This window comes from Monodelphis domestica, chromosome 5 (assembly GCF_027887165.1).
Source record: "Monodelphis domestica isolate mMonDom1 chromosome 5, mMonDom1.pri, whole genome shotgun sequence".
Taxonomy (NCBI): domain Eukaryota; kingdom Metazoa; phylum Chordata; class Mammalia; order Didelphimorphia; family Didelphidae; genus Monodelphis; species Monodelphis domestica.
In genome coordinates, this window is record NC_077231.1 from 48,893,092 (window position 1) to 48,919,458 (window position 26,367).

General features: G+C 36.7%; 1 protein-coding gene across 3 annotated transcripts in view; it reads left to right on the forward strand.

Annotated features, from left to right (window-relative positions):
* Positions 1 to 1,110: 1,110 nt before the first annotated feature.
* TBC1D15 (TBC1 domain family member 15) overlaps positions 1,111 to 26,367 on the forward strand; it is a 79,627-nt gene continuing 54,370 nt past the window's right edge. For 2 of the 3 annotated variants that reach the window (XM_007503054.3, XM_007503055.3), the window contains exons 1-4: positions 1,111 to 1,233; positions 17,317 to 17,415; positions 18,056 to 18,130; positions 20,724 to 20,862. In XM_007503054.3, coding sequence (XP_007503116.1) covers positions 1,132 to 1,233; positions 17,317 to 17,415; positions 18,056 to 18,130; positions 20,724 to 20,862 — 415 coding nt within the window. In that variant the 5' untranslated portion in view covers positions 1,111 to 1,131. Of the gene's footprint in view, positions 1,234 to 14,957; positions 14,977 to 17,316; positions 17,416 to 18,055; positions 18,131 to 20,723; positions 20,863 to 26,367 lie in introns of those variants that run through there. The other variant, XM_056798460.1, reaches the window with a different exon arrangement.

Sequence of the window (26,367 nt, forward strand, 5' to 3'; positions counted from 1 at the left end):
CTAGATTCATAGTAAAGTTTGAAGGGGCCTTAAGGTCATCTAGTCTATTCTCCCTCATTGAATAGTTGAGGAAACTGAGGCCCAATGAGGTTTAAATGAATTGTCCAGGATCACACAGGTAATGAAGAACAGAGCCTGGATTTGAACCTTCCCCCTCTCCTATCCTACATTATTTTCGTACCAGTTACAGCAAAGGACCTGATGTGAGTTGGTAGAGTTTCCTCACCCAGGAGTTTCCTATTCCAATGAATCACAAGCCCACCATCTCTCCAAGGACCCTGATAAGACAGCCCAGGACCCCCAACCTAAGGAGCCTTTACAAAAAATGGCTCAACATCAGAAAGGAATAGGATTCCATTGATTAAAATTAAATGAAAGAAGAGGCATTACTACACCTTAACTAACCATGGGACGTTTCTGACTTGCTGCTGAAATTTCCTGTGTCATTTCCCCCTCTTTGAGAGCTAGGGGTTTTAATGTTGGTTGAATGAAAAGAATTGTTATTTCTTAGACACCAGTCAAAGTAATCAATTTTGCTGGATCTAGCAGCTGACTTGCAAATGTAACATCTCACATGTGTTACCACCCCCTATTAGAATGTAAGCTATTAAAGTAAAAAAAAAGCAAGCTCTTTCTGAACCCGGACTATCTTTTCTATTTATATCCTCAGTCTAAAGGCAAAGAGTTTTGCATATAATCAGGGTTTCAGAAACGCTTCAGTTAGTCAGTCAACAAACATTTATTAAACACCTACTATGTGCTAATAAGCCAAGCGCTGCTTGGTTTCATACTCTGTACTTAGGTTTCCAGCACATAGGCCAAGGCTTGGAACCTGCTAGACATGTAAGTAGATGTTGATTATTACTATTTTTTTTGATTGATTTTTGAAGTAAGGTGGCAGTAGAGTAAGTAGCGAAAAAGAAGTAGAAGGGAGTGATGTTTAGAACTGACACTGTCCGTCCCCAATACTGGTTCCTTTTATTTTGCTCCCAACAACTACTTATCTCTGGAGAGAACAATTTCTTTTAAAAAAAACCCCAAACAAAACAAGCACCTAGTGCGCACGCGCAGTTCCCACACTTTCCCCCCCCCTTGCCCCTCCCCCTTGCCCTCCGCCCTTAGTTTCGGCGGATGTTGTGGTGTGTCGGAGCAAAGCACGTGAGGGGCGGCACGTCATCACAAGCACGCGCAGACAACATGGCGGCTGCGGCGGCGGGTGTCGGGAGCGGGAAGGTAAATAACGGCCCTGGGGCTCCGAGGCGCCTCGGATTTTCTCTGGGGAAGGGCAAAAGGGGGGCATCCCCCCTCCCCCTCGTTGGACTGAGGCGGGAGGTCTTTCCTTCCTCCCCTCCCCCCTTCCGAACCCTGGTCCGGCAAGCCGGTGGCGGGACTTAGTAGGGGAAAGAGGACGTGGCGGTGACAGCTGCCCCCTCCCCCGCCTCCGTACCTGCGTCGGCCCCGTCCCCTTCCCTTCCCGTGGGCCTCCGCGGCTGAGCTGTTTCTCCCCTCCCCGAACTGCTAGAGCTTCGAGCCCCTTTGCTTCCCATGAACCTCCGCGGTTGTGGCGCCCCTTCTTCCTTTTAGCTGCTAGAGTTTCAAGCCCCTTCACTTCCCGTGAGCCTCTGCGGCCGGACCATTCCCGCCCCCTCCTCCTCCTTTCTGTCGGGGTGTGGGGTGGGAATGCAGAGTGTGTGTGGGGTCTCATCTGTGGCCGGGATTGCTTTGAATTCCTTCTTTTCCCGTGACCCTCAGCGTCTTGGCGCTCACTGCTCCCCTCAGCCTCGAACTGGGATGCCCGCCCTTCCCTGTTATCTCCCCGTCTCCCGGCTGCTGAGGACGTCTTTCCCCCCCACTCCTAGAGCCCTCGCTCCTCCTATGTTCTTTTCACCTCCGGATCTCGGGCAACTTTGAGCCTGGCGCATGTTCTGGGGGCCCTCAGGCATCTGTAGGAGGATCGCATGCAGCCCCCTTGCTGGGGTCGGGGGAGAAGTCTGGGGAGGGTCTGGGACACCGCCTTGCCCAAGGTCTCCAGTCCAGGATGAGGTTTGGAGAGGGCTGACCGAGTTCATTGTCTCAGGGCATGCCTGGTATATTTGAGTCCGCCTTTTCATTCTGCATTTTCCAGCTTTAAGGTTTGATAAACATTTGCTAGAAAGGATGAATGATCATCGAACACTAAGGGCTAATTTATCTTCGATTGATACTGAGCTCATTTTCTCCCTACTCCCCATGATCCTCTCTATTAATACTTTTTAGTTAACCATTTACTTTTCTTCTCACTTGTCTTCCCAAAAGAAGACACGAAAACACTTAACAACTATGCAGTAGAGAAAAAGGAATTCCCACACTGGCCAAGTCCAAAGATGTGTGTCAGTCAACATTTTCCCTCTGTCACTTCTTTGCTCATAAGTCTCTGATTACCTCTGCTTAATAAATACGTGCTTGTTGACTTCTCAGGAGGAGTGAGTAGCATGCTTGGGAATAAAGGTTGATCACCATTGAGCCCTGTTCTTAAATGATTTAGTTTTTTGTCCTTACAGCAAAACTCACTTGGGCGTTTGTGGGAATCTAGAAACTTGTTTTCTGTAAACTTGGCTCCTGAGGTACTTGGATTCTCTGTGCCAATTTTAGTCATCTATAAATGGGTAAAATACAGCTCTCAGTTTTGCTATTAGGGACCAAGTAAAGGAGTAAGGACACTGGTTTTGAATTCTTTTTTTCTGCAAATTCACAAGTCTGTTAACCTCTCATGAATCTATTTCCTAATCTGTAAAATGGAGCTGACAACTTGCACTGGCTATCTAACCTGGTTGTTGTGAGAAAAGGTTTTCAATCTTTTAAGTGTTATAAAAATCCTTAAAGTGATAGTGATGTTTTAGGTTCAGTGGTTCCAGTCAAGTCAGACTTTTTATAATCCTATTTGGGGTTTTATTGGCAAAGAAACTGGAGTAGTTTGCCATTTCCTTCTCTAACTCATTTGACAGATGAGGAAACTGAGGCAAACAGGGTTCAGTGACTTGTCCAGAATCCCACAGCTAGTAAGTGTCTGAGGCCAATTTAAACTCAGGGAGATGAATCAGTCTGATTTCAGACGTAGCACTCTATCCTGTATGTCACTTGAAAGTAAGTAAAACCCTTTAGGAAAAAGAGGAAAATTTCTGAAAGTAGAATGCAAAATATACATTCCAATTTTTAGGTATTTATAGGTTCAAGCTTCATTTTGTGAATTGTCCTTATTTTTCTTCTATTTTTTCTTCTAATGTGTGAAGGAAAATAACCATTTCTGTAATTTTCTTTGGCCAAAGATTTTTGAGGGCTGCTTCTTTATTTGCCTATGTTAGGTCACCTTGATTTTGAATTTGAACAGAATTTTCATCTGCTCACCTGTTGTTTGCATTGGTCCTGGAAGGGACCGGGAAATTGAAATTCAGCATTTTTGTGAGTAAGAGAATATTCCATATTATGGGGAACTCTAGGGAGGAGGGTGTTCAAATTTCAGTTCAGGATTCCCTGAGTAGTTAGGAAAGGACTGAACTTCATTCAGTCAATCACCATCTTTTATGGCTTGGTGCTTCATAGGATCTGGTAATATAAGTACAAAGTGAAACAGTCCCTACTTTCAAGTCAAGTCTATTTAGCTTCTGCTATGTGCCAGCCACTGCTGAGCTTGGGGATGCAGTGATGGAGGCAAAAAAACCAAAACAATTTCTGCTCTCAAGGAACTCAATTTAATAGAGGAAACGACTCTCAGATTTTACATTCTAAAAGGAGAGACATATACTCTCTAAAAAGAAAATATAAACAGCAAAAAATAATGTGAAGGGATACAAATTAGTTAAATACAAGGTAATTTGGAAGGGAGAACACTAGTATTTGGGATAAGGAAAAGCTTCATCCAGAACCCCAAAAGTTCAGTTGGGACCTGAGCAGATGGAGAATTGGCTACATGGTTTGTATCCTTGTTATAGAAAGAGCCCAAGAAAAATTTTTGTTGACTAAAAAAACAAAACCTATAAAAATTTAAAATGAGATTGTTTCATTCTTGTCATAATGTTCTCTGTTGGTTTGGAAATGATGTTTTAATGGAAGGAGATTTTTTAAAAAATGGAAACTTGTATGAATTTAAAGTGGAGTAGAAAAGAGAGTAGACAAGAGGAAGTAGTATTAATTGACATTACTTAGTGTAGACAACCTTAGTGTACTTGGGGTAATTGTTAACTTAAAATTTCTTTGAGCTTTCTTCTTTTTTTTGAGCTTTCTTTTTTTTTTTGTAGGCAAGTGAGTAGTAGTGTGGTTAATGGATGTTTGCTATCTGAAGAACTGAACTTATGAACAAAGGAAAGAAAAGTTTACATACATTGAAAATTGCTGATAGCACCTACAAAAGTATGATAGAATGTGCCCTAGTGAAAAGGAAAGGAGAGGAAAAGAGAGTTATCTTTAGAATGGGTTCTAGACCTGACTAAACTTTTTCCCCATTTTTTTTTTGGTAGAACCTTCAGATAGTATCCAGCCAATAGGTTTTAATTACTATAAAGAAATCATAATAATATAGTGCAGAAATCTTTCATCCTTTTAAATTCATCAACAAATGATACTAAACATTTTTATTTTATCTAGTTAAATGTACTGAATAAGTATTTTACTTATATTTATACTATTTTCCAGATGCACATGGTTTGTTAGGCGGAATTAAGATAGTTCTCTTAAAATTTCTGAATTCACAGTAGAAATTCACTTTAAAAATAGTAGCCTTTTTGCTATTTCTTTTCTGAGTGGATTGTGGTACAAGTACGCTTGTATTGGGATTTGAGAAATATTTTAACTTAAAAAGAATCCAACTGAAAAGGTTTGAAACAACTGCACATTATAATTTCTAATGTATCTTCTAGTTATAGAACTTAAAATTAGTTCTATGATCTCATTAGTTATGAGAAGTTCCACCGGTGTATAAATGTCAGTTCCTTCCAGGTTTTTAGTCTTGTGTAAGTCTCATTAATATTTAGTTATGATTTGGACTTAAAAAAAAAAACTTTTACCTTCTTTCTTAATATAATTTCTAAGATGGAAGAATGGCAAAGACTAGGCAATTGGGGTTAAGTAATTTGCCCAGGGTCACACAGCTGGGAAGTATCTGAGGCAGATTTTAATCTTGGTTCTTGTGACTAGAATAGTAGAGATACTTCTTCATGGGATTTTTGGATTTGTCTTTATCCTTTATCTTTCTGTTGGCCTTTGTCACTGTTACCATACATACTAGGATTTGGAAGTCAAATGCATGAAAAAAATGAATTAAAAAGTATTTGCTAATCACTTAATCTGTGCTAGGCATTGTGCTAAATGTAGAAGATATAAATGTAAGTAAATAAGATAGTTCCTGCTCTCCAGGGAGGATTTTACCTTTTGTTGGCAGTTGAAGAGAGGATTTATTGGCATTGAGTGAGACAGGAAGACCAAGTTAGGTAATTACAGTGGTAGTGCAGGTGGAGAGATGATGAGGTTTATGGTTTTGTGGGGAAAAAGAAGGGGACTGTTCTGCATTGGTCCTGATTTAGGCCAATCCCCTGAGGGTTGGTTAGGTGTTTGAATTAAATGAGATACTCTTGGACATTTAATAATTAACAAAAGATTTACTTATTCTCTGTAAGCTTCCCTGCTTCTGTTATCTTCCAACCTTGCATCAGAGCAAACTTGAAGTTATTTAGTGCTCAGGGAACTTGGGAATGATATCTAAGTCTTTGGACACCTGAAATAAGTAAGTCTTGAGGATAGTTTCAGTTTCTTTTATTGACAGATTAGGCCAATTTGCAGTTTGGATGAGGGCATTATGGTTTTGTTCCTACTACTGGGGCAGATATGAGAGATTTTGTGTGGGTAGAAATGACAGGATTTAGTGATGGATTAGAAGATATGTGGTATGGAAATAAGGAATTCAGGATGGACACTAACTTGGGTTGTGAGACCAGATGACTGGGAGGACCATGACATCTTTGATAATAATAGGGGAGTTTGAAAGAGAGTAAGATTTTTTTTGAAAGATAATGAATTCTATTTTGAATATATTGCGTTTTAAGATGCCTATGGGTTATCCAATTTAATTTGCCATATCATGGCTTACCCATATGCCAGATATTCTATTAAATACTGAGAGATTTAGAAAGGCAAAAACAGTTCCTGCCCTCAAAACACTTCAGAATCTAATGGGGGAAGACTACGTGAAAACAAGACATATACAAACAAGATTTATATATGTGTATGTATGTATATAAAGATTTGGAGGTAAACTCAGGGCAGGCAATAGCATTAAGATATTAAGGTCCAGATAAAGACTTCTTGTAGAATATGGAATTTAGCTGAAACTGAAAGAATCTGGGGAAACATGGAGAAGGTGAGAATTCCAAACCTGTGAGACAGTCAGTAAAATTGGTCTTAGGAGATAGTGTCTTATAGGAACAAGAAGGAGGCCAAAATCACTGGGTTGTGGACTATGTGGAAGGGAGCAAGTTATAAAAAAGGACTAGAATGCTAGAAAGGAGGCTAGATTGTGAAGAGCTTAAAAAGTCAAACAAAGTCTTTTATCTTTGATCCTATAATAATAATAATAATAATAATAATAATATCACTGAAGTTTATTGAATAGGAGTGTGACCCGTGCTTTACAAAGATCACTTTGAAAACTTCATGGAAGATGGAATGGAATATTAGAGACCTGAGGCAATCTAGAGTCAGGGAGGCCAACTGGCAGGCCATTGCTCTCCAGGTTTAAAGTGACAAGGACCTGCACCAGGGTGGTGGCTGTGTCAGGAGAGAAGGTGAGTATAGGAGAAATATTGAAAAGGTAGAAAGTTTGGGGAGGGCTGCTTCCATTGAATAAGGAGGTTAGAAAACAAATTACAAAGGATTTGGAGGGTAGTAAAACTAGTTGGTTGAGGCTGAAAATCCAAATGTAAATCAGCTTTCTCAAAGAGTTTATCAGGAAGAGGTGGAGAGCTATGGAATGATAGCCTGCTGGGAATGATAGGATCAAATCAAGGTTTTTGTAGGGAAGGATCTAGGTTGTACAATAAATCTCTGGATCTGGAGTCAGGAAGGCCTGAGTTCAAATCCAGACCCAGACACTTGCAAACTTTGTAGCATTTAGGCATTGATTGTCTCAGTTTCTTTGTCTGTAAAATAAGGATAATTGCACCTATGGGGTTGTTGAGGATAAATGCAATCATATTGCTAAAAAAGGCTTTGAAACCTAGAAGTACTATACAAATGTGTTTATATAATAATAATATCATCCTCATCATGATTATTGTTATTAATTTTAGTTTTTATGAGCTATGAGAATCCTCATCCCAACTCCCACTCCTGGAGATAAGTGAATTCTCAAGAGCTTGGTTACATCTTGGCCTTAGAGTTCTGGGGGGTACTGTCAAGTTTTTACTGATGTGTTTCTTTCTAAGATTATCAATTAAGAGTCATTTTTGTCATAGAGCCTTTAACTTTTAGAAGGATATTTACTAAGGTGATATGATAAAAACACTTGCCATAAAACATTCCCACATGTTTATTTCCCATGAATCCAGAATCCAGGAAATAGTAGGCTCAAGATTAGAGAAAGCCCCTGTGGCATAAGGCTAGCTTAGTCAGCTCTGGGTTTCTTGAAGTCCTTTTCTTCTATTTCTGGGGTTCTTGAGAAGCTCATTTTTTTAGACCTAGTATGGTTTTGTTCCTGTGTGTTCCTTCTAGAGCTTTGAGTATAATTTCAATTCCTGCCTCCCAGTACCAGTGCTGCTGCCATTTCATTTGGGGACACCATTCAGGTTAGAGACAGCAGTAACATTCTTTTTTTTTTTTAAAAACCCTTAACTTCCATCTTGGAGTCAATACTGTGTATTGGCTCCAAGGTAGAAGAGTGGTAAGGGCTAGGCAGTAGGGGTCAAATGACTTGCCCAGGGTCACACAGCTCAGAAGTGTCTCAGGCTAGATTTGAACCTAGGACCTCCCATCTCTAGGCCTGACTCTCAATCCACTGTGCTACCCAGCTGCCCCCAGCAGTAACATTCTTAAAAGCTGGAGAGTCTTCCTCTGGTCAAGAGCGGTGGGGAAGGAGACCCTGATGGAGACTGACTGAAATCTCTCCTCTCCTTTCCTTTCTTTGTGGTTCATCAGAGATGTGATAGAAAACTGCATTCCAATTTCTAGAAAAAGTTTCCCATTTCAGCTAATTCATGTTTGTTTTTTTTAAATTTTATTTAATTAGTCAATTTAGAACATTTTTCCTTGGTTACAAGAATCATATTTCCCTCCCCTTCCCCCATCCCTTCCCATACCTGACACATAATTCTACTGGGTTTTACGTGTGTCCTTGATCAAAACCTGTTTCCATGTTGTTGATATTTGCACTAGGATGATCATTTAGAATCTATATCCCCAATCATGTATCCCCATCGATCCACGTAATCGAGCAGTTGTTTTTCTTCTGTGTTTCTACTCCCACAGTTTTTCCTCTGACTGTGGATCATATTCCTTATCCCTCCCAGTTGTTCTGGATCATTTCATTGCCACTAATGGAGAAGTCCATTACATTTGATTGTACCACAGTGTATCCGTCTCAGTGTATAATGTTCTCCTGGTTTTGCTCCTCTCACTCTGCATCAATTTCTGGAAGTCTTTCCAGTTCACATGGAATTCCTCCAGTTCATTATTCCTTTGAGCACAATAGTATTCCATCACCAACATATACCACAATTTATTCAGCCACTCTCCAATTGGGGAGTGTGCATCCTCTCATTTTCCAGTTTTTTGCCACCACAAAGAGCACAGCTATGACTATTCTTGTACAAGTTTTTTTAACAAGACTTATGAACATAATTCATGTTTTTATATAAGACCAAAAGAATTAAAAAAAATCTCACAGCCAGTTAGAACAGACCTCTTGTCTGGTGTCATTTCACTTCATCAGTTGATTTTTGAAGACTTTCTGAGGGGCAGCTAAGAGGCTCAGTGGATAGAGAGCCAGACCTGGAGCTAGGAGGTCCTGGTTCAAATGTGGCTTCAGATGCTTCCTAGGTATGTGTCCTTGAGTAAGTCATTTAACCCCAATTTCCTAGCCTTTCTGCCTTGGAATTGATACTTAGAATCAATTCCAAGGCAGAAATTAAGGATTTTTTAAAAATGGAGACATGAGTATGTTTGTAGGTAGTAAGGAAGGAATCAGGAAAGATGAACGATAGAAAGGGAGGATGATAGGGGAAGCAATTTGCTAGAGAAATATGGAGGAGCTTGAATTAAATATGTACAAAGGACAGTTGACCTTGGCCAGAAGTGCTCCTTTTTTATCTGAGACTAGAAATGAAGATAGAAGAGCTCTCCTTGAATGGCTTCTGACCATGTGATTCCTGCCTCTCACCCCCACAACCCTCCTTTCTCCTCCTACACCTCCTTAATAAATTCCTTTGTGATTATTTCTTGTCTCCTGGATCAGTAGAAACCCCCTTCTTTGGAATTATTAACTTCTCTTCCACATGCACTACAATCCAGTTATTCTCTCCTATTTGGACAGGACAATCCATTTCCTGGCTTCATGTCTCTGTATTGGTTGTGTCACATACTTTGCTCCATCACCTCTGCTGCTTGGTTTTCTTTGCATCTTTCAAGACAGCTTCTGCCTCTCCATCTGCAGGAGGCCTTTCTTTGCCCTTCTAGCCACTGATGGCTTCCACACTCAAATTGCCTTTGTCTATCCCATATATATTGTGTATCTATCTAGGTATTTATATGTTGTCTTCTCTGTTTGAATGTTAGCTCCATAAGGTCAGGAACTATTTTTGCTGTTGTTTTTCTCACCAGTGGTTAGCACAGTGATTTAATACACAGTTCATTGAATAGTGACTCAACTTTTTCATATTACCCAGAGTTCCTTGTTTCCTTCTTCTTTCCCTCTGAGAACTGTCCCTTAAAACAAAAAATTAAAGGGGGAATAAAACTCCCCAAAACCCACTGAAAAAAATAAATCTGATATACTCAATATTCCATATTTTGTAGACTACACTTCTGCCCAGGGGGATGGAGAAAATGTTCTTTCATATCTTTGGAGCCTCTGTCATTATTTTTTCCCAATATTCATTTTGAATGGTTTTGTAGTTCTTTCAATTTACATTGTTGCAATTGTTATATAGATTATTTTTCTGACTTTGCTTATTTTGTATCAGTTCATGTTAAGTCTATGCTTTTCTTTATTCATATTTGTTATTTCTTATAGTACAGAGATATTTCATGTACCACAATTTGTTTAGCCATTCCCCAATCTGTGGACATATATTTTGTTTCCACTTCTATATTTTGGTTTATATGGTGTCATTCTTTTGTCTTATCTTCCATGAGGTATATGCCTAACATGCTGGAATCTTTGGGTTAAAAGGTATGGACATTTTGGCCTCTTTATTTTTGTATAATTCCAAATTACTTTCCAGAATGGTTATATCAGTTCATAGTTTCACCAGCAGTACGTTAATATACCAGTCTTTCCTCAACCAATTTGTTATATGTGAAGTAAAAACTTAAAGATTGTTTTAATTTACATTTCTACTATTAGTGATTTGGAGCCTTCTTTCATATGGCTATTAATACTTTGTGGTTCTTTTTAGAATTGTCTCTTCATTTTCTTTGACCACTTCTCTGCTGGGGAATGACTTTGGTTTGTTCTGTTCTCTATCTTGCAATATCAAATTCTTATCAGAGATATTTGATACAAAGAGGTTTTTTCTCCTAGTTAACTGCTTTTCTTCTTATCCCAAATGTATCAATTTTATTTGTGTAAAAGGTTTTCATTATAATGAGAGCTATTTTATCTTAAAAAATTATGAAGCTCTGCCTTTTTTCACTTTCCCTATCTCATTGAGAAAGCAAGAAAACAAAACCCGTTACAAACATGTATAGTCAAGCAAAACAAGGTCCTACACTGTCTATGATGCGTGCATGTGTGTATATGTATGTACGTGTGCAGACATACATATATATACACACACACATATTAAGGCCTTCACTCTGAGTTTATCTTTAAGCAGATGGGTGGTACGTTGAGTTCTCTGGAATATAGTTGATTATGCTGTTGATCAGAATTCTTAAGGCTTTTGAAGCTGTTTATCTTTACAATATTTTCTTATAATATAAATATTTCTCTTGGTTCTATTGCATCAGTTCATACAAATATTACCAAGTTTCTCTGAAATGTTCCATCATTTCTTATAGCATATTAGTATTCCATTATATTCATATTTCATAACTTATTCACTATTGCTCAAATTTCAATTCTCTTCCACCAGGCAAAGAGCTGCTTATAAATATTTTTGTACATAGGGATCCTTTCCTTATATTTTTCATCTCCTTGAAGTAGAGAACAAGTAAGTGGTATTGCTGGGATCAAAGGGTTTTAATACACAGTTTAATAACTTTTTGGTCAGAGTTCCAAATTGCTTCTAGAATAATTGAACTGATTCAGTTTTATCCACAATTTCTTAATGTACCTGTTTCCCACAGCCCTCCTAGCATTTGGCATTTTCTTTTTATGTCTCTTATGCTAATTCAATGGTTAGGAGGTAAAATCTCAGTAGTTTTAATGTGCATTTCTCCAATTATTAGAATTTAGAAACGTTTTCACCTTTGAAAACTGCGTACTATGTCCTTTAATCAAATGATCAATGAGAGAATGGCTCTTATTTTTATATAATTTCAGTTAGTCCACCTTATTTTATCTTTTGCAATTGCCATTATCTCCTGTTTCGTTAAGGAACCATTCTCTGCTCCACACTCTGAAAGGTATATGATTTGCTTCTTTTGTGTGATCTTTAATATTGATTGGCATTATAATGGGAGAACACAGTATATACAAAAAGAAATTAGAAAAGGAATTGGAAGTTCTGTGCTCAATTTCATGGTTTAGAAATATAGGCAAGATTAAGTTGAAATCCCATTTATAAGAGTCCAAGGTCATAAAGGCTGTCTGAATTCCAGAATGCAGGGGTGGTATGGTTTGAAAATGTCGAAGAATAGTGTAAAGAGCACTGGTTCTGGAGTAAGAGGACCTAAGTTCAAATATCTTTTCTCTCTCAGTTTAATACCTGTGTGGTCATGGTCAAATCATTTAACTTTCTTGGCTCAGTTTCCTTAACTGTAAAATAAGGGCATTAGTGGGCTATCTGGCCTCTTAGGTATCTTTCTGCTCTAGATCTGTGTTTGAGGTTTCTGTGATATATGGTGCCCATGGCTTTATTATTTCATTCAATCAGGTACACAATAGTAGGCCCAGGGGATGAAAATCCAAAGAATGATATAATCACTGTAATGAGTTTACATTCTTTTTTTTTTCTTTTTTATGCGATAAATTTAATCTTAATACCTAACCAAAGAAGGGAAAAGCAAAGAATAAGGACTATAGATATATCAATGAATATTCATTCAAAAATTTAAATAAAATACAATCAAACTGACTACACAGTTTATGAGTTTACATTCTAATGGGTGACAAGTACATAGATAAATGTATAGCAAATATAAGTGCATACAGACAGAATAGTTAAAAACAGTAGTTTGGGAGGGCATTAGAGCTCAATCATTTGGTGGAATCAGGAAAAGACATCATGTAGAAGATGGTGCCTGAGCTGCATCTTAAAGGAAGTGAGGTACTTTATGAAGTGAAATTAAAGAAGAGGGTGCATTCCAGGTTTGAGGGAGGAAGGTACAGTGAAAAGACAGAAATGGCAGAAGGGGTACAATGAATGAGGAACAGACAGAAAGCTCATTTAGCTAGATCTCAGAGCTTGATGGGGGGAACTATGTATGGTGAGTCTGAAAAAATAAATTGGGGTCAGGTTGAGATCAAGAGCTTTAAAAGTCAAACAAAGGAGGTTCATCTTATATGTAGCATTTCAAAATTGATATTCACTTCTGGTCTTTTCATCATAGATGCTTGAAAGCCCTCCAGTCTATTATTTTTCCTCTGTAGGATTGTACTCAGTTTTGCATATTAAATTATTCTTAGTCATAAGCCTGTTCTTGTCATTTGGTGTTTTATATTTCAACATCTTATACTTGGTTTTAGAAGCTAACAAGCCTTTAGTGATCCTGAGTATAGTTACTTGGTACTTGAATGGCATCTTTATAGAGAAGTAGTTTTTCTTTCTTTAGTTCCTCTCAGAAGGTGATTGGTAGATTCTTGCTATATTTCCTTTGCTTTCTGATTCTAATAGATGTGAAGAATTTTCAGTTATGATTATTTGAAATAAAGTGACATCTTTTTTTGGGTATGTTTTTATTCAGCTGGTCTGATTCTTGAATTACTCTTTTATCTTTTTTTAGGTCAGTTGTCTTTTTTTTTTAAAAGATATTTTACATTTTCTTCAAATCTTTAATGTTTTGATTTTGTTATATTTCTCACCCTTTCTAGGAGCCATTGGTTTTTTTGTGGTTTATACTAATTTTTTCAAGGGTGTCTGTTAGTTGGACATACTATTTCCTGATCTAAGCTGTTGTTATTCTTTTCTAGTTTTTTTTGGTTGTATGCCCAATTCATTAGTCTGCTCTTTCTCTATTTACTGATATAAGCACTTAGAGATACAAATTTCTCCTTGGGTACAACTTTGGCTCCATCCTGTAAATTTTGGTGTGTGGTTTCCTCATCATTGTTTTTAATGAAATTGATTGTTTCTGTGCTTTTTTCTTTGACCCATTCATTCTTTTAGGATGAGATTATTTAGTTTCTAATTAATTTTTAGTCTTTCTGCTGCCCTTTGTTGAATATTATTTTTGTTGCATTGTGATCTGAAAAGGATGCATTTACTATTTCTGCTTTTTTTACATTTGCTTGTGAGGTTTTTATGCTTTATCATATAGTCAGTTTTTGTGATGGTACAGTGTATTGCTGTCCTTTAACTTTTTTTTCCCATCAACTTATCCTATTAAGCTTACTTCTTTCTATGTAATAGTGGTAATATTCTAAAATATCTTAAATACTTTAGGTATTTATCATGATACTAATACATAATACATAATACATAATAATAGGTAATTATCATAGATACAAGTATTTTATCACCTTCCCAGGTGTCATGTTTTCACTTTTCTATTTACCTTTTTATGCTTGTTTGAGTGATGAATTTAATCATTGAATTTCTTTTTAGTTCTGTTTTTTTTTTTGGTCAGGAATGCCTGAAAGTGTTTTCTTTCATTAAATATCACTTTTTTTTCCCCTGGAGAATTATGTTCAGTTTTGTTGTATCTGTGATTCTTGGTTATATTCTTAGTTCCTTTGCCTTTTGGAATATAATATTTTATGCTTTTTGGTCCTTTAAGGTAGAAGCTGCCAGGTCTTGTGTAATCCGCACTATGGCTCCATAATATTTGAATTGTTTCCTCCTGGATGCTTGCAGCACTTTTTCTTTGGGGATTTTTGAATTTGGCAGTAACAGTCTTGGGATATTTTATTTTAGGGTTGTGTTGGTGAAACTATGGCACACATGCCAGAGGGGCTGCTCCCTTCACTCTTTGCACACATGCCTGAGGACATTTCTTACATGATCCACCTCTCTGCCCAACAGCCCAATGGAAGCTCTTCCTCCCTCCCCATTGTTTTAGGACAGAGGTCTTTTAGAGAGGGAGTGCTTGGACCTGCCTTCATCCAACCCTGCAGACTGAATGCTGTGCCCTCCCCACCTCCCCCCACCCCCATCCCGACAGGGGAAGGATAAGCACTCCCATTGGGCTGCTGGGAAGAGAGACAGGTGAGGGGAGGCCCACATGGAGGGGGGGGAGAGGAGAGTGGCCCCTGTACTCCGTTCCCTTCTAGCTATATGTCATGCCCCTTCTAGCTATATGTCATGTTGTGAGCTCTGCTCCCCTCAAACCTAGCTCCTCTCTAACCCCATCACAGGAATCACCCTCGCCACAGACTCAACAGGCTGCTGTCTGCACCACACCTTCACACAGCATGTGAGTGCTCCCCTCCCCCCCAAGCACTGTACCCCAGACAGGGGAGGGAGGAAGTGCTCCCACTGGCTGCTGGACAGAGGGGTGGGAGAAGTGAGGAATGTCCTTAGGTGCATGAAGAGGGGGAGGGGAACAGCTCCACCCCAGTCCCTCTGGCTTTCAAGTAAAAAAATCTAGCAGGTGATTGCAGATGTGCCTACAGAGAAGGGCTCTGTGTGCCCTTTTTGGCATGCGTTCCATAGCTTTGCTATCACGGTTTTAGGGTCTCTTTCAGGAGATGATCAATAGATTCTTTCCATTTCTATTTCCTCCTCTTCTTTGAGGATATCAGGGCATTTCACTCTGATTTCTTGTTGTGTGGGGTCCAGGCTCTTCTTTTTGATCATAGCTTTCAGGTATTCTGATTATTCTTAGTGTCTCTCTTTTGGGATCTGTTTTCTAGGTGATTTGTTTTTCTGGTGAGGTATTCCAGATTTTCTTGTTTTTTTTTCATTTTTTTGATTTTGTCATATTGTTTCCTAATGCTTCATGGAGTCATTAGCTTCTATTTGCCCGATTCTTATTTTTAGGAAGTAATTTTCCTCTTTGAGCTTTTGTGTTTCTGTTTCCATTTGTCCCATTCTAGTCTTTAGGGGGCTGTTTTCTTCAGTGTCTTGTTCTCCTCCCACACCCTTCCCCAATTTCCATTTGACTCATCCTAGTTTTCAAATTGTTTAATCTTTCTGTCATTTCTCTTATTTGATTTTTAAATTTCTTTTCAAGTTCTTCAAAGAGTTCTTTTGGGACCTTATTCCCTTTTTTCACTTTCCTTGGGGCATCACATGTTTCTTTTTTTGCCATTGTTGTACTTTTCTGAGTTGATATTTTGAGCTTCCCCTGTCACTAAAGTAACTTTCTAAGGTTAAGTTTTTTTTCCTTTATTTTCCTCATTTTTTTTTAGTAATTCCTCTCCAGTTGCCTTGTTTATCTGTTGAGGTTATGTTTTGCTCCTGGGGATGAGGGAATATTGTTCCAGGCTTGCATTGTAGCCTTCTCTGGTGCTTGGGGGTAGGCTCAGCTGTCTGAGTTCCTTGGTGTGAAATTTGAGGAGTTGGTGTGACTGGCTTCTTGTGGGGAAGCTTGTAGTTGTTTTGTTCAGGCTTTGCTCCCAGTTGTGTTTTTGGATTGGGTAGTTGGCCTTGTTTGGTCTTTACCAAAATCTCTTAGATACCTGTACTGACTTCCCAGGTGTGCCTAGGTTATAACACTTGACTCTTTGAAGTTCAGAGTATAGATTCTTTTTCAGAAGATCATGCTATGGATCTCTGGGTCTTGGTGTCCCTGCCCTATATCTCTCATTCTCCTTTTACTGTGATTTTCAAGGTTCCTATCATTGTTTTCCAAATACCTCGAAAACATTTTTATGGGAATCCTCAACTTTTGTTACTAATTCTGACTAGATTCTTGCAAGCTGCATATATTTCTGTTCCCTCTCAGGTTATTTTGGGTGGGTTTCATCTAGTTTGCTTTGGGTGTCACTTTTTTTCAGGACAAATCTCCCTTTTTTGCCTTTTAGCATCCTTCTTGTGCAGTTCTGACATGAAAAATTGTAGTTTCTCATTAGATTTTTTTTTTGGCCATTATTCAGCCCAGTGCTCTTTTAATATTTTTGCCAGAGTAAAAGTATATGACGGGGGGGGGGGGGCAGCTGGGTGGCTCAGTGGATTGAGAGTCAGGCCTAGAGATGGGAGGTCCAGGTTCAAATCTGGCCTCTGACACTTCACAGCTGTGTGACCCTGGGCAAGTCATTTGACCCCTACTGCCTAGCCCTTACCACTCTTCTACCTTGGAGCCAATACACAGTATTGATTCTATGACAGAAGATAGGAATTTTATTTAAAAAAAAAAGTATATAAGAGCTAGACTCCTTTCCTCCATGTAGCTAGACATCATGACTGGAAATCCATATTTTTTTTTTATTTTGGCATTCTGAGAGATCTGTGATCCTTCAGGTGAAATCAGTGAAAATCACAACCTAGCCATCCCTCAGATGCCTCGATATATGCAAATGTTATTATGTATCCCCAAATTATTTTATAACTTGAGATTTTTTTCCTTTTACAATTTTAGTAAAAATCTGGTAATATAAAAAAGCATTTAGTGGTGAGTTTGACTCAGCATATATCAAGATTTTGCTATTGTTGCTCTTAATATCCAAGTTTTAAGATGCTCTTTAAATATTAAATTTTGTAATGAGTATGACTGTGTGCCTACCCAGATAACATAAGAACACTTCTTGTATATATTTATTTGAAATATTGTAATTGATATAAATAACAATATTTTCCCTTTTTTGAATTACAGATTATATATGAACAGGAGGGTGTATTTATTCATTCATCTTGTGGAAAGATCAATGATCAAGACAGTTTGATTTCTGGAATATTGCGTGTCCTAGAAAAGGTATTAATTTTGTTAATGAACGTATTTTAAAAAATTGTTATGGTTAGCTTCTACAGAAATATTGGATAATTTTTGCCAAATGTCACAGATGAGACTAACTGATATATGTAACCCAATCCCAAAGGCCACTGGTATGGGACTCTCCTTATTGGAGGATATCAATATCTTGTGCCTGCTTATAAATTATTCTCAGTATTTGTAGTTACTATATATTGTACTGCAAATCTTGTGTTTGGACAGACTTGAATTTAAAATAGAGATGTGGTCTTTGAAGTCAGAGTTCAGCTAGTAGAATGTCAGTCAGTGAAAAATCTAACTTTTATAAAGGTTGGATTAGTGTTTATGTTGCTTTTAAAATTGGGACAGTGTATTCTATTAAATTTCAAATTGGCAAATTTCACTTTAGTTTTTCAGTAAAAATGACAAAAGATGCTTCCAACAACTATTTAACATAAATCTATATAGTTTTTCTACAAGGTAAGCAATTTCAAAGATTTTATTTAAAACATTTCTTGAGTATAAAAATTTTTTTCTTTAGTCCTACTGAATGTCAGGATATTAGCTGTTAATGGGTTACAGTTCTGCTATAGAGAATGAACCATGTAACAAATATTAATAGTGCTTAACTTATATTTTATAGGATGCTGATGTAATAGTGGACTGGAGGCCATTGGATGACACATTAGATTCTTCTAGTATTCTTTATGCTGGAAAGGTATTAAGCAAATTACATTAACATTTCATTTCCCATTTTATAACAGAGAAAATTTGCTTATTTTCATTTTCTTTATAGCTCTTTTTTATTCAACCTGTTGTGTTTGCCATATTTTCCCATTCTTTTTCATTAGTTGTACACCTTTTTATAATTTTGTTAATGCTTTGTTTCCTTGATTTCATTTCTACTTTTCCTTATTTATAGTTTAACATTTGTGACCTCTTTATTTTTCCTTTACTTTTATTTTATTATTCTTTCCTTTCCTTTTCCCCATGTCTTTGTTCCTCATTTATTCTTAACCTCCGCTTTTTATTTTTTTTTAATTGCTGCTTTCATTATCATCAAAAATCATTAAGTACCCATGGGAGGACTCTAATGGGTTTGAATCAGAACCTAGCACAGTGCCTTGCACGTAGAAGGGATTCAAATATTTCTGTAAGTTAAAACATTTTGCTTGTTTTCTGTATGTTATATTTCTGTAGTATCTCTGAATGCTGTGGTATTGTGCTAGGTACTATTCAGGGAGAGAATTACATACCCTGTATGGAGATTTTACAATTGAAGTCAAATGAATGAAAGAAAGAATAACAAAACATTTATTAAGCAAAACTGTGTCCTTGTGCCAAATATTGTAATAAACATTGGAGATACAAGACAGTCCCTGATCTCAAAGAAGTCACACTCTAATTGAAGGAAACAACACATAAAAGAAAATTGAGCAGCAAAGCAGATGGGCAGCTCCAGGAATCCTAAGAATGCAGCAGTGGGGCAAAAGATAAGTCCCAGGGATTCTTAGGTTTTAAACATAGTGATGTATTTATTCTATACATGACATAGAACAAACAATAGAGTTTGAGTAGATCTACTCGAGATTAGTTGAAAGGGCAAGCTAGGAGACAGAGAAAGTAAGGTAATTCAGGACACCCATTTACAGAATTTTTGCAGCACAGTGTGAATAGTAGACTCTAGGGTGTTATTAATCTGTCATTGAGCTCTGAAAGGAGATTGAGAAACAGAATTGACAACTTGGAGGGTGAGGTAGAGAACCCTTAAGTACTAAAAATTGTTTCACTAAGAGTTGAATGTGAATGTGGGGACAGTGCATAGAAGAGGCAACTTATTTCATTTACCATATTAAGGAACAAAGAAAAAAAGATGAAGAACAATACTTGGGAAAAGAGATCATCACATTTTATTGATATAAAAATATTGGGGAATAGATACTGCTTCACCAAGTTCAATTTGAGTTGGTGGAATGTTGAATCTGAGATGTATATTATAGGAGTAGCTCTGTAAATTCCACGATAATATTAATAACGTGTACATAATGATTTAACAGTTTTCAAGGTGTTTTACATTAGTGTTTGGAGTGCAGGTATTATTATTCTTTTGTACGTAAGGAAACTGAGGCATATGTTAAGTGACTTAATCTGAGCCATGTGGCTATTAAATGTCAGCGTTAATGACTCAGGCAGATCTTTTGACTCCCAAATCCAGGCTTTGTGACCTTCATTAAACTTGGGCTTTGTAGTATACAGTAAGAAAATCAAGAAAAAAAGAATGGAGACTTATATAGCTCTTGATGTCAGAGGAATAGTTTGTTATAGTACTGTTGAGGAAGATAGGAATGGCCAAATATGGGAGAGAAATTGATGAGTTTATGCTGAAATGCAGATTATGATGAAAGCTTATAGTATTCAGAGCTAGAAGCAGTTGTAGGGATCAGCTACTCTGATCTCTTCATTTTGCAGTGAAGGACTTGTTTGATTTTAAGTTGAAACTCATAGATATTAAGTGATTTTACAAGTGATGACTTAAATATGATTTTGAGGTGAGACTTGTAGATATTAAATGATATGCCCATGATCACTTAGATCGTAGTATCATAGCAGAGTCATAATTTGAACTCTGGTCCTCTGACTCCAAATCTAGTCTTTTGGTTTGTCTCTTGGTTTGATAATATATTTCATTCCTACTGTGAAAGGAAAACTCATCATTTATAAGGGGTTATATTATAAATGTTTGGTACTTAATTTTGTTGGTTATAAAGTGCATATACATTTATCATTGGATTTTGTGTCTGGTGTCTTCAGATAGGATGAATAGAGGACAGACTACTGGCCTGGGAGCCACTATGATTTTTGGATTAGTTGTGAACCTTTAACCCTCTGTTTGAGTCTAGGTTATAGTTGGAAAACAAATAAAAATAAAATCTTCATTTTTGATTTTTAAATTTCCAAGTTTGACAGAACTTTCATGTATGTATATAAGGAAGCATCATGATATTGTGGAAAAAATTCTACATATCAAATTAGAAGATCTGAGTTTGATCTCTTTTTTGCCAGTAACTAGTTGCAAGTTTCATTGTCTCTATTAATTTCTTCATTTATAAAATTTAGAAAAATATTTTGCTCTTATTACTTTACTAATTCAATTTTAAGATCAATTACAATAAAATATAAAGACGTCTCTTTATAACCAGAGTTCTGTATGAATTTAATAATAATAGCAATTATTGTTAGTATGGCTTATATATGTTAATTAGATTTTATGAATTGAATGTAAACTCTGGTAAAAATATTTCCAAATTTAGGACTCCAGTTCAGTTGTGGAGTGGACCCAGACCCCTAAAGAGAGAGTTCTTCGGGGATCAGAACATCTGACCAGTTATGAAGCGGAGTGGGATATGGTCAGCACAGTTTCATTTAAAAAGAAACCACATACTAACGGAGGTATGAATGAATTCTTTCAAAATCTTAAAACTATTTCTAGAAATAGAAACTTAATACTCTGTTTAGAAATTAAAAGAATGAATATCTTCCTAGATATTCGTTCTTTTAATTTTTAGGTGCTTTTGTTAGTTTCCCTACCAGGACTGCAAATTTATGTGTCATAGAAATTTATGTTTCAGGTTTTAGAAATATAATTAAAATACAAATGTTCAATTTTTAATAACTAATTTGTTTTAATTTTCTCTTTAAATCTACTAGAATAAAAGTGTCACTCATAATTATCCAGAAGTTTTGTTGCATTAGTTAATATACTGGGGGAGATGTAATGTATTATTGTGGAAGAGAGAATTCTATAACTTCAGAGCTTCATAATATTGTAGTCTCACTCTATTTTCTTGCTGTACCTCTATCTGCTATCATCTTTGTGAAATGAGTTCTTTTAGAGATGAAATAAAAAGTAAAAAGCAAAGTAAAATTAGTAGCCTGACATTTTTGGCTTGGAATATAATATATTATGTCCTGTTGATGACCTGGCAATGAAAAGTTAAAAATCTTTTCTGATAAGATTAATACAATCTTGGATCTTATAGGTAGAAGGGACCTTAGTGATTGATTTTCTAGGACATTATAACTGAAAAAAAATTTTCCATTTATTTATTTAAAAATTTTAAAATTACATTTTGAAGTAGAATATCTTAGAATGTTGGACTCAGGGTCAGCAAATTGTTGTTGTCCAGTCATTTCAGTCAGTGTCCAGCTCTTTGTCAAAGATACTGGAGTGATTTGCCATTTACTTCTTCAGTTCATTTTACATGCGAAGAAATTGGGGCAAACAGTATTAAGTGACTTGCCCAGGGTCTCACAACTATTAAGTTTTTGAGGCTGTATTTGAAATTGGATCTTTCTGACCCCACTATCCATTGCAAGGGCAGCAAGACCTGGGTTCATTTGACTTAGTAGCTCTGTGACCCTATGGAAATCACTTAACCTTCTTTGGCTTCTGTTCCTAATCTATTAAATTGAGGTCATTGGACTAGATCAGTGATGGTGAACCTTTTAGAGATGGAGTGCTGGGCCTCACTCCCAGACCAAGTGCCATGCCAGCTCCCCCCTCCCCTCAGATGACATGCTCTGCCCCTCTCCCCATCGAATATTGGGTGCACTATATCCCTCCTTTTTACCCCACACAGAGAAGGCAGAAAGTGCTCCTATTGGGCTGCTGGGTGGGTGAAGTGAAGAATGTCCTCAGCAAATGTAGAGAGGGGGAGGGGAGTGGCCCAAGCACTCTGTTCTCTTCCAGTTCTGCTGCCTGTGAGCAACCCCTTTTACCCCTTCTGTGCTCCCATTGGGCTGCTGGACAGAGGGGTGGGAGTGTGTGAAAAAATGTCATCAGGAGGGTGGAGAGGGAGAAGGGAGCAGTTACTTCTGAATCCCTATGCCTTTCTAGTAATGGACTTGGGGGGTGGGGGTGGCTGAGTACCCACAGAGAGCATTCTGCATGTCATCTTTGGTACCTGTGCCATAGTTTCAGCATCACTGGACTAGGTGGTCTTTAATGGACCTTTTAGCTCAAAATTTATAATGCTATGATCTTCTATGTTTTTTCTTTAACATTACTTTGAATTTTTTTTTTTAACCATACCTTCTCTTCTATCTACTGAGCCATCTCTGAAAGTGGGATGGGGGACATCATTTCAACAAAACTGACCAATAGTTTTTGTGATGATGAATCTCAGTTTAAAAAAAAATGTGTTAACTCTTTTTTTCAAACTTAAGTATATTTATTTAAAACTTAAAAGTGCTTTAAAAAAATCCACACTTTGTTTTAGAATCACTACTTAGTATTGATTCCAAGGCAGAAGCATGGGAAGGAGTAGGCAATTGGGATTAAGTAACTTTCCCAGAGTCACATAGCTAGGAAGAGTCTAAGGTCAGATTTGAACCTAGGACCTCCAGTCTCTGGGCTTGGTTCTCTCTATCCACTGATCCCATTGACCTGCTCCTTTTTTTTTTGGTTGTTGTTAATATTTATTATTTTTAACGCTGTTTATTTTTTTATTTTGCATATTGCATTTTTCAGATCATTAATAAGGTGGCTAGATCCTAGCTGAGATATTCTTACTATATTTGTAGCATATACTTTCAGTTAATACCAAGAAATTAGTCTGATTTTTTATATGTGGATTATAGAATCAGTTTTGTTACTTAGGCTGCAGACAAAATTATTTCTAATGAACATGGTTATTTGTAATTAAGCAAGAATATGAAGCTTTTGGGTGATAAATCAAGCTCTTGTTTAGAGAAATCATTAATATGATTTGTGATTTTATAGTTCTTATATACAATTTCTTACAACATTCTACCTCTAATGCTGGAGGATGCTATTACTAGAACTTAAGAACCCCAAGAAAAGAGAGTAAATTAGGATTTTGGCATATGATCCATGAGGTGATGATGAAACCTCTGGACCAGACCAAAGGAATTGGTTATATCTATGAAATTAAGTAGTGTGATAAAGTGTTGACTATTTTTGATAGATCTTGTGAGAAACTGAAAACCAAAGACTGAGAGACTAATTAAGATAAGGCAGTTATTATTATCATTATTCTATGCTTCTTGACTCAGGAAGAGAAGGAAAACAATTTGTAATAGATTTGAGATTAATACTATGTTAGGCTCTAATTTTTTATTAGATATATAATTTAGGAAAATCTCACTTATGCATTGCAGAGGGACATACAATAGGAGGGACCTTTATTCTATAAATAATAAAGGTGAAGAGACCCAACATAAAATATGAGTTAAACATTAGGAATAAGAGGTTGATTTATATTTTGTTTATAACACTAAAAATACTCGTTTTTCACATTTAAGAAATATGTTAATGCTAAAAGTAAAGGTCTGTTTTTTCAAACCTTTAAATTTTTTTGGAATACTCAAAAAACTTTTCATTTCTTATTTCTCATGTCAGTTCTTTAGCTGTTACAGAGACCTGATGACATATTAAAAATATTGTATATCATTACCAGTATTTCTTTGCCTTTTTTTGGTAATAACAGCAAAGAGGAAAGAAAAAGAATAACCAATTTCCCCCCTAAGTTTTCTTCATAGGAAAAACAACATAAATTATGATCTTGAAAATAGTACCAGTTTTTCTTTTTGTCCTTCCAGCTGTTGTTAGTATGCTAAGTTTCAGATTTATTTTTCTGTTTAACTTGTTGGGCTAATATTTAAATATTTTTCCTGTTCTCTCTCTTCTAATTTAATATAGTGAAATGTAACAAGAAGCATTTAAAAATATTTATTAAATCATCTGCTTTTGTTCCATTAACTAAGGAAATAAGCCTACTTAAAATGATAATTTGTGCTTATGAGACAATATTTTTCCAATCTAGCTTTGTTTTGTTAGTTTGAATATTTAGCCTTTTGGAGATTTAATTTAGCTTCTTCGTTATTTTGACCTTAATGATGCTTCTTCGAAAAATTTGGATACTGACAGTATGGATTTTTGATTTTTGTTAATCTTTTCCTTCTGTAGTTTCCTATTTTCATTTACTAAGAGGTAGGGATATTAGTTTATTGGGAGGAAGATAGGTGGATTTCCATCATTATGTTCTGAGTTCTATTACAATTACTTCTCTAATAAAATTATGTGAAAATGGTACCTGTGTGAAAATAGACCATGGACTTGGAAATTAGGCTAGTTAAGTCAGTGTGATAAAGTCATAATTTGGTGACATATTGGACTTTCTGGACTTTGGCATTTGGCTGAACTCTGTGAGTTGGTGGAAATTATGAGGATTTTATAGTGTGTCTTCATTTGTGCATGAGAATATTTATGGATTTCATCTAGATTCTCCAGGAGTTTTATATTAACTATAGAAGCCATAGTCCATAGTATTCCCATTTTCCTAGTTTGGTGCCTTTTGATTCATTTAGTGTAGCTGGCAAATTAAATAAATATTTATTGAAGGTCCACTGTGAGCATTGTGCTAGGTACTGGCACTTAGTTTAGGCAACTCGTATCCTCATGGTGCATACAGTTTAAAAAAGGTCTATCATATATACAGACAACTATAATGGAAATAATATGATATATGGAAAAGAGTGTAAGCTCAGGAAACAAAGAACTTGGGTTGAAATTCACCTCTGAAATTTAACCTGTATTACTCTGGGCAGATCATTTAAACTATGTTTCCCCATGTGTAAAATAAGAGGGCTAAACTAGATGATCCTTAAGATCTCTTTCCAGTTTAACATCTGTGACATAATTTAATGTAAAATAACACATAAGAGGGGAGAGTATTACCAGTGGGAGGAATCAAGGAGGGTGTCATGGAAAATATGTCATTTGAATCGAGATTTAAAGAATAGGAGTTTAATGGGTGATGAAGTGAGGAAGTCATCCTAGATATGGGAATCAGATGAACAAAGGTACAGAAAAGGTAAATGAAGGATGTATTTGGGAAATGGAATAGTCTCAGTTTGGCTGTTGCCTAATGATTGCTTGTTGATTTATTGGAGGACAATAATATTGAATGATATTGCAAAAGTAGGTTGGTACCAGATTGTGAAGAACTTTGAAAGCCAAAAAGAGTTAGATCTTGGTAAGGATCTTAGGAGGATTTTTGAGCACCAACGTGATGTGACAAGATGCATTCAAAGTTTATTCTGGCATTGGCATAAAGACTTGATTGGAGTAGAGAGTAAAAGAAGCCAGACTGAACGAATCAAAAGCCAGAATTAAGACTGTCAGGAGAAATATCAACAATCTCAGATATGTAGACAATAACACTCTGATGGTAGAGAGTGAAGAAAAATTAAGAAGCCTCTTGATGAGGGTGAAAAAACAAAGTGTAGAAGCTGATTTGCAGCTTAACATTAAAAAATCTTAAAATCATGGCAAATGGTCTCATCACTTCCTGGCAGACAGAGGGAGAAGAAATAAAAGCAGTGTCAGATTTTTATATTCTTGGCCTCAAAAGATCACTTCAGATAGCATCTACAGCCTTGAAATTAAAGACATCCCTGGGAAGGAAAGCTATGGCAAGGATGGACAGCATGCTTAAAAAGTAAAGACATCTCCTTGCTGACAAAGGTTCAAAGCTGTGGATTTTCCAGTAGTAATATTTGGCTGTGAGAGTTAGACTGTAAGGAAAACTAAGTGTTTCAGAATTGACACTTTTGAATTGTGGTGTTAGTGAAGACATTTGAGTCCCTTTGGGACAGCAAAGACATCAAATTAGTCAGTACTTAAATTAATTTATACTATTCACTGGAAGGTCAGATCCTGAAGCTGAAGCTTATGGCTATATAATGAGAAGAGAGAACTCAATGGAAAAGACTCTGACCTTGGGAAAGATTAAAGGCAAAAGGAGAAGGGGATAGCAGAGGGTGAGATGGAGAGAGTGTCATGGAAGCAACAAAAATGAGCTTGGACAATTGATTTTGGGGGATAGTGAAGGATAAAAGGATTTTGTGTGTGATGGTCCATGGAGTCATAAA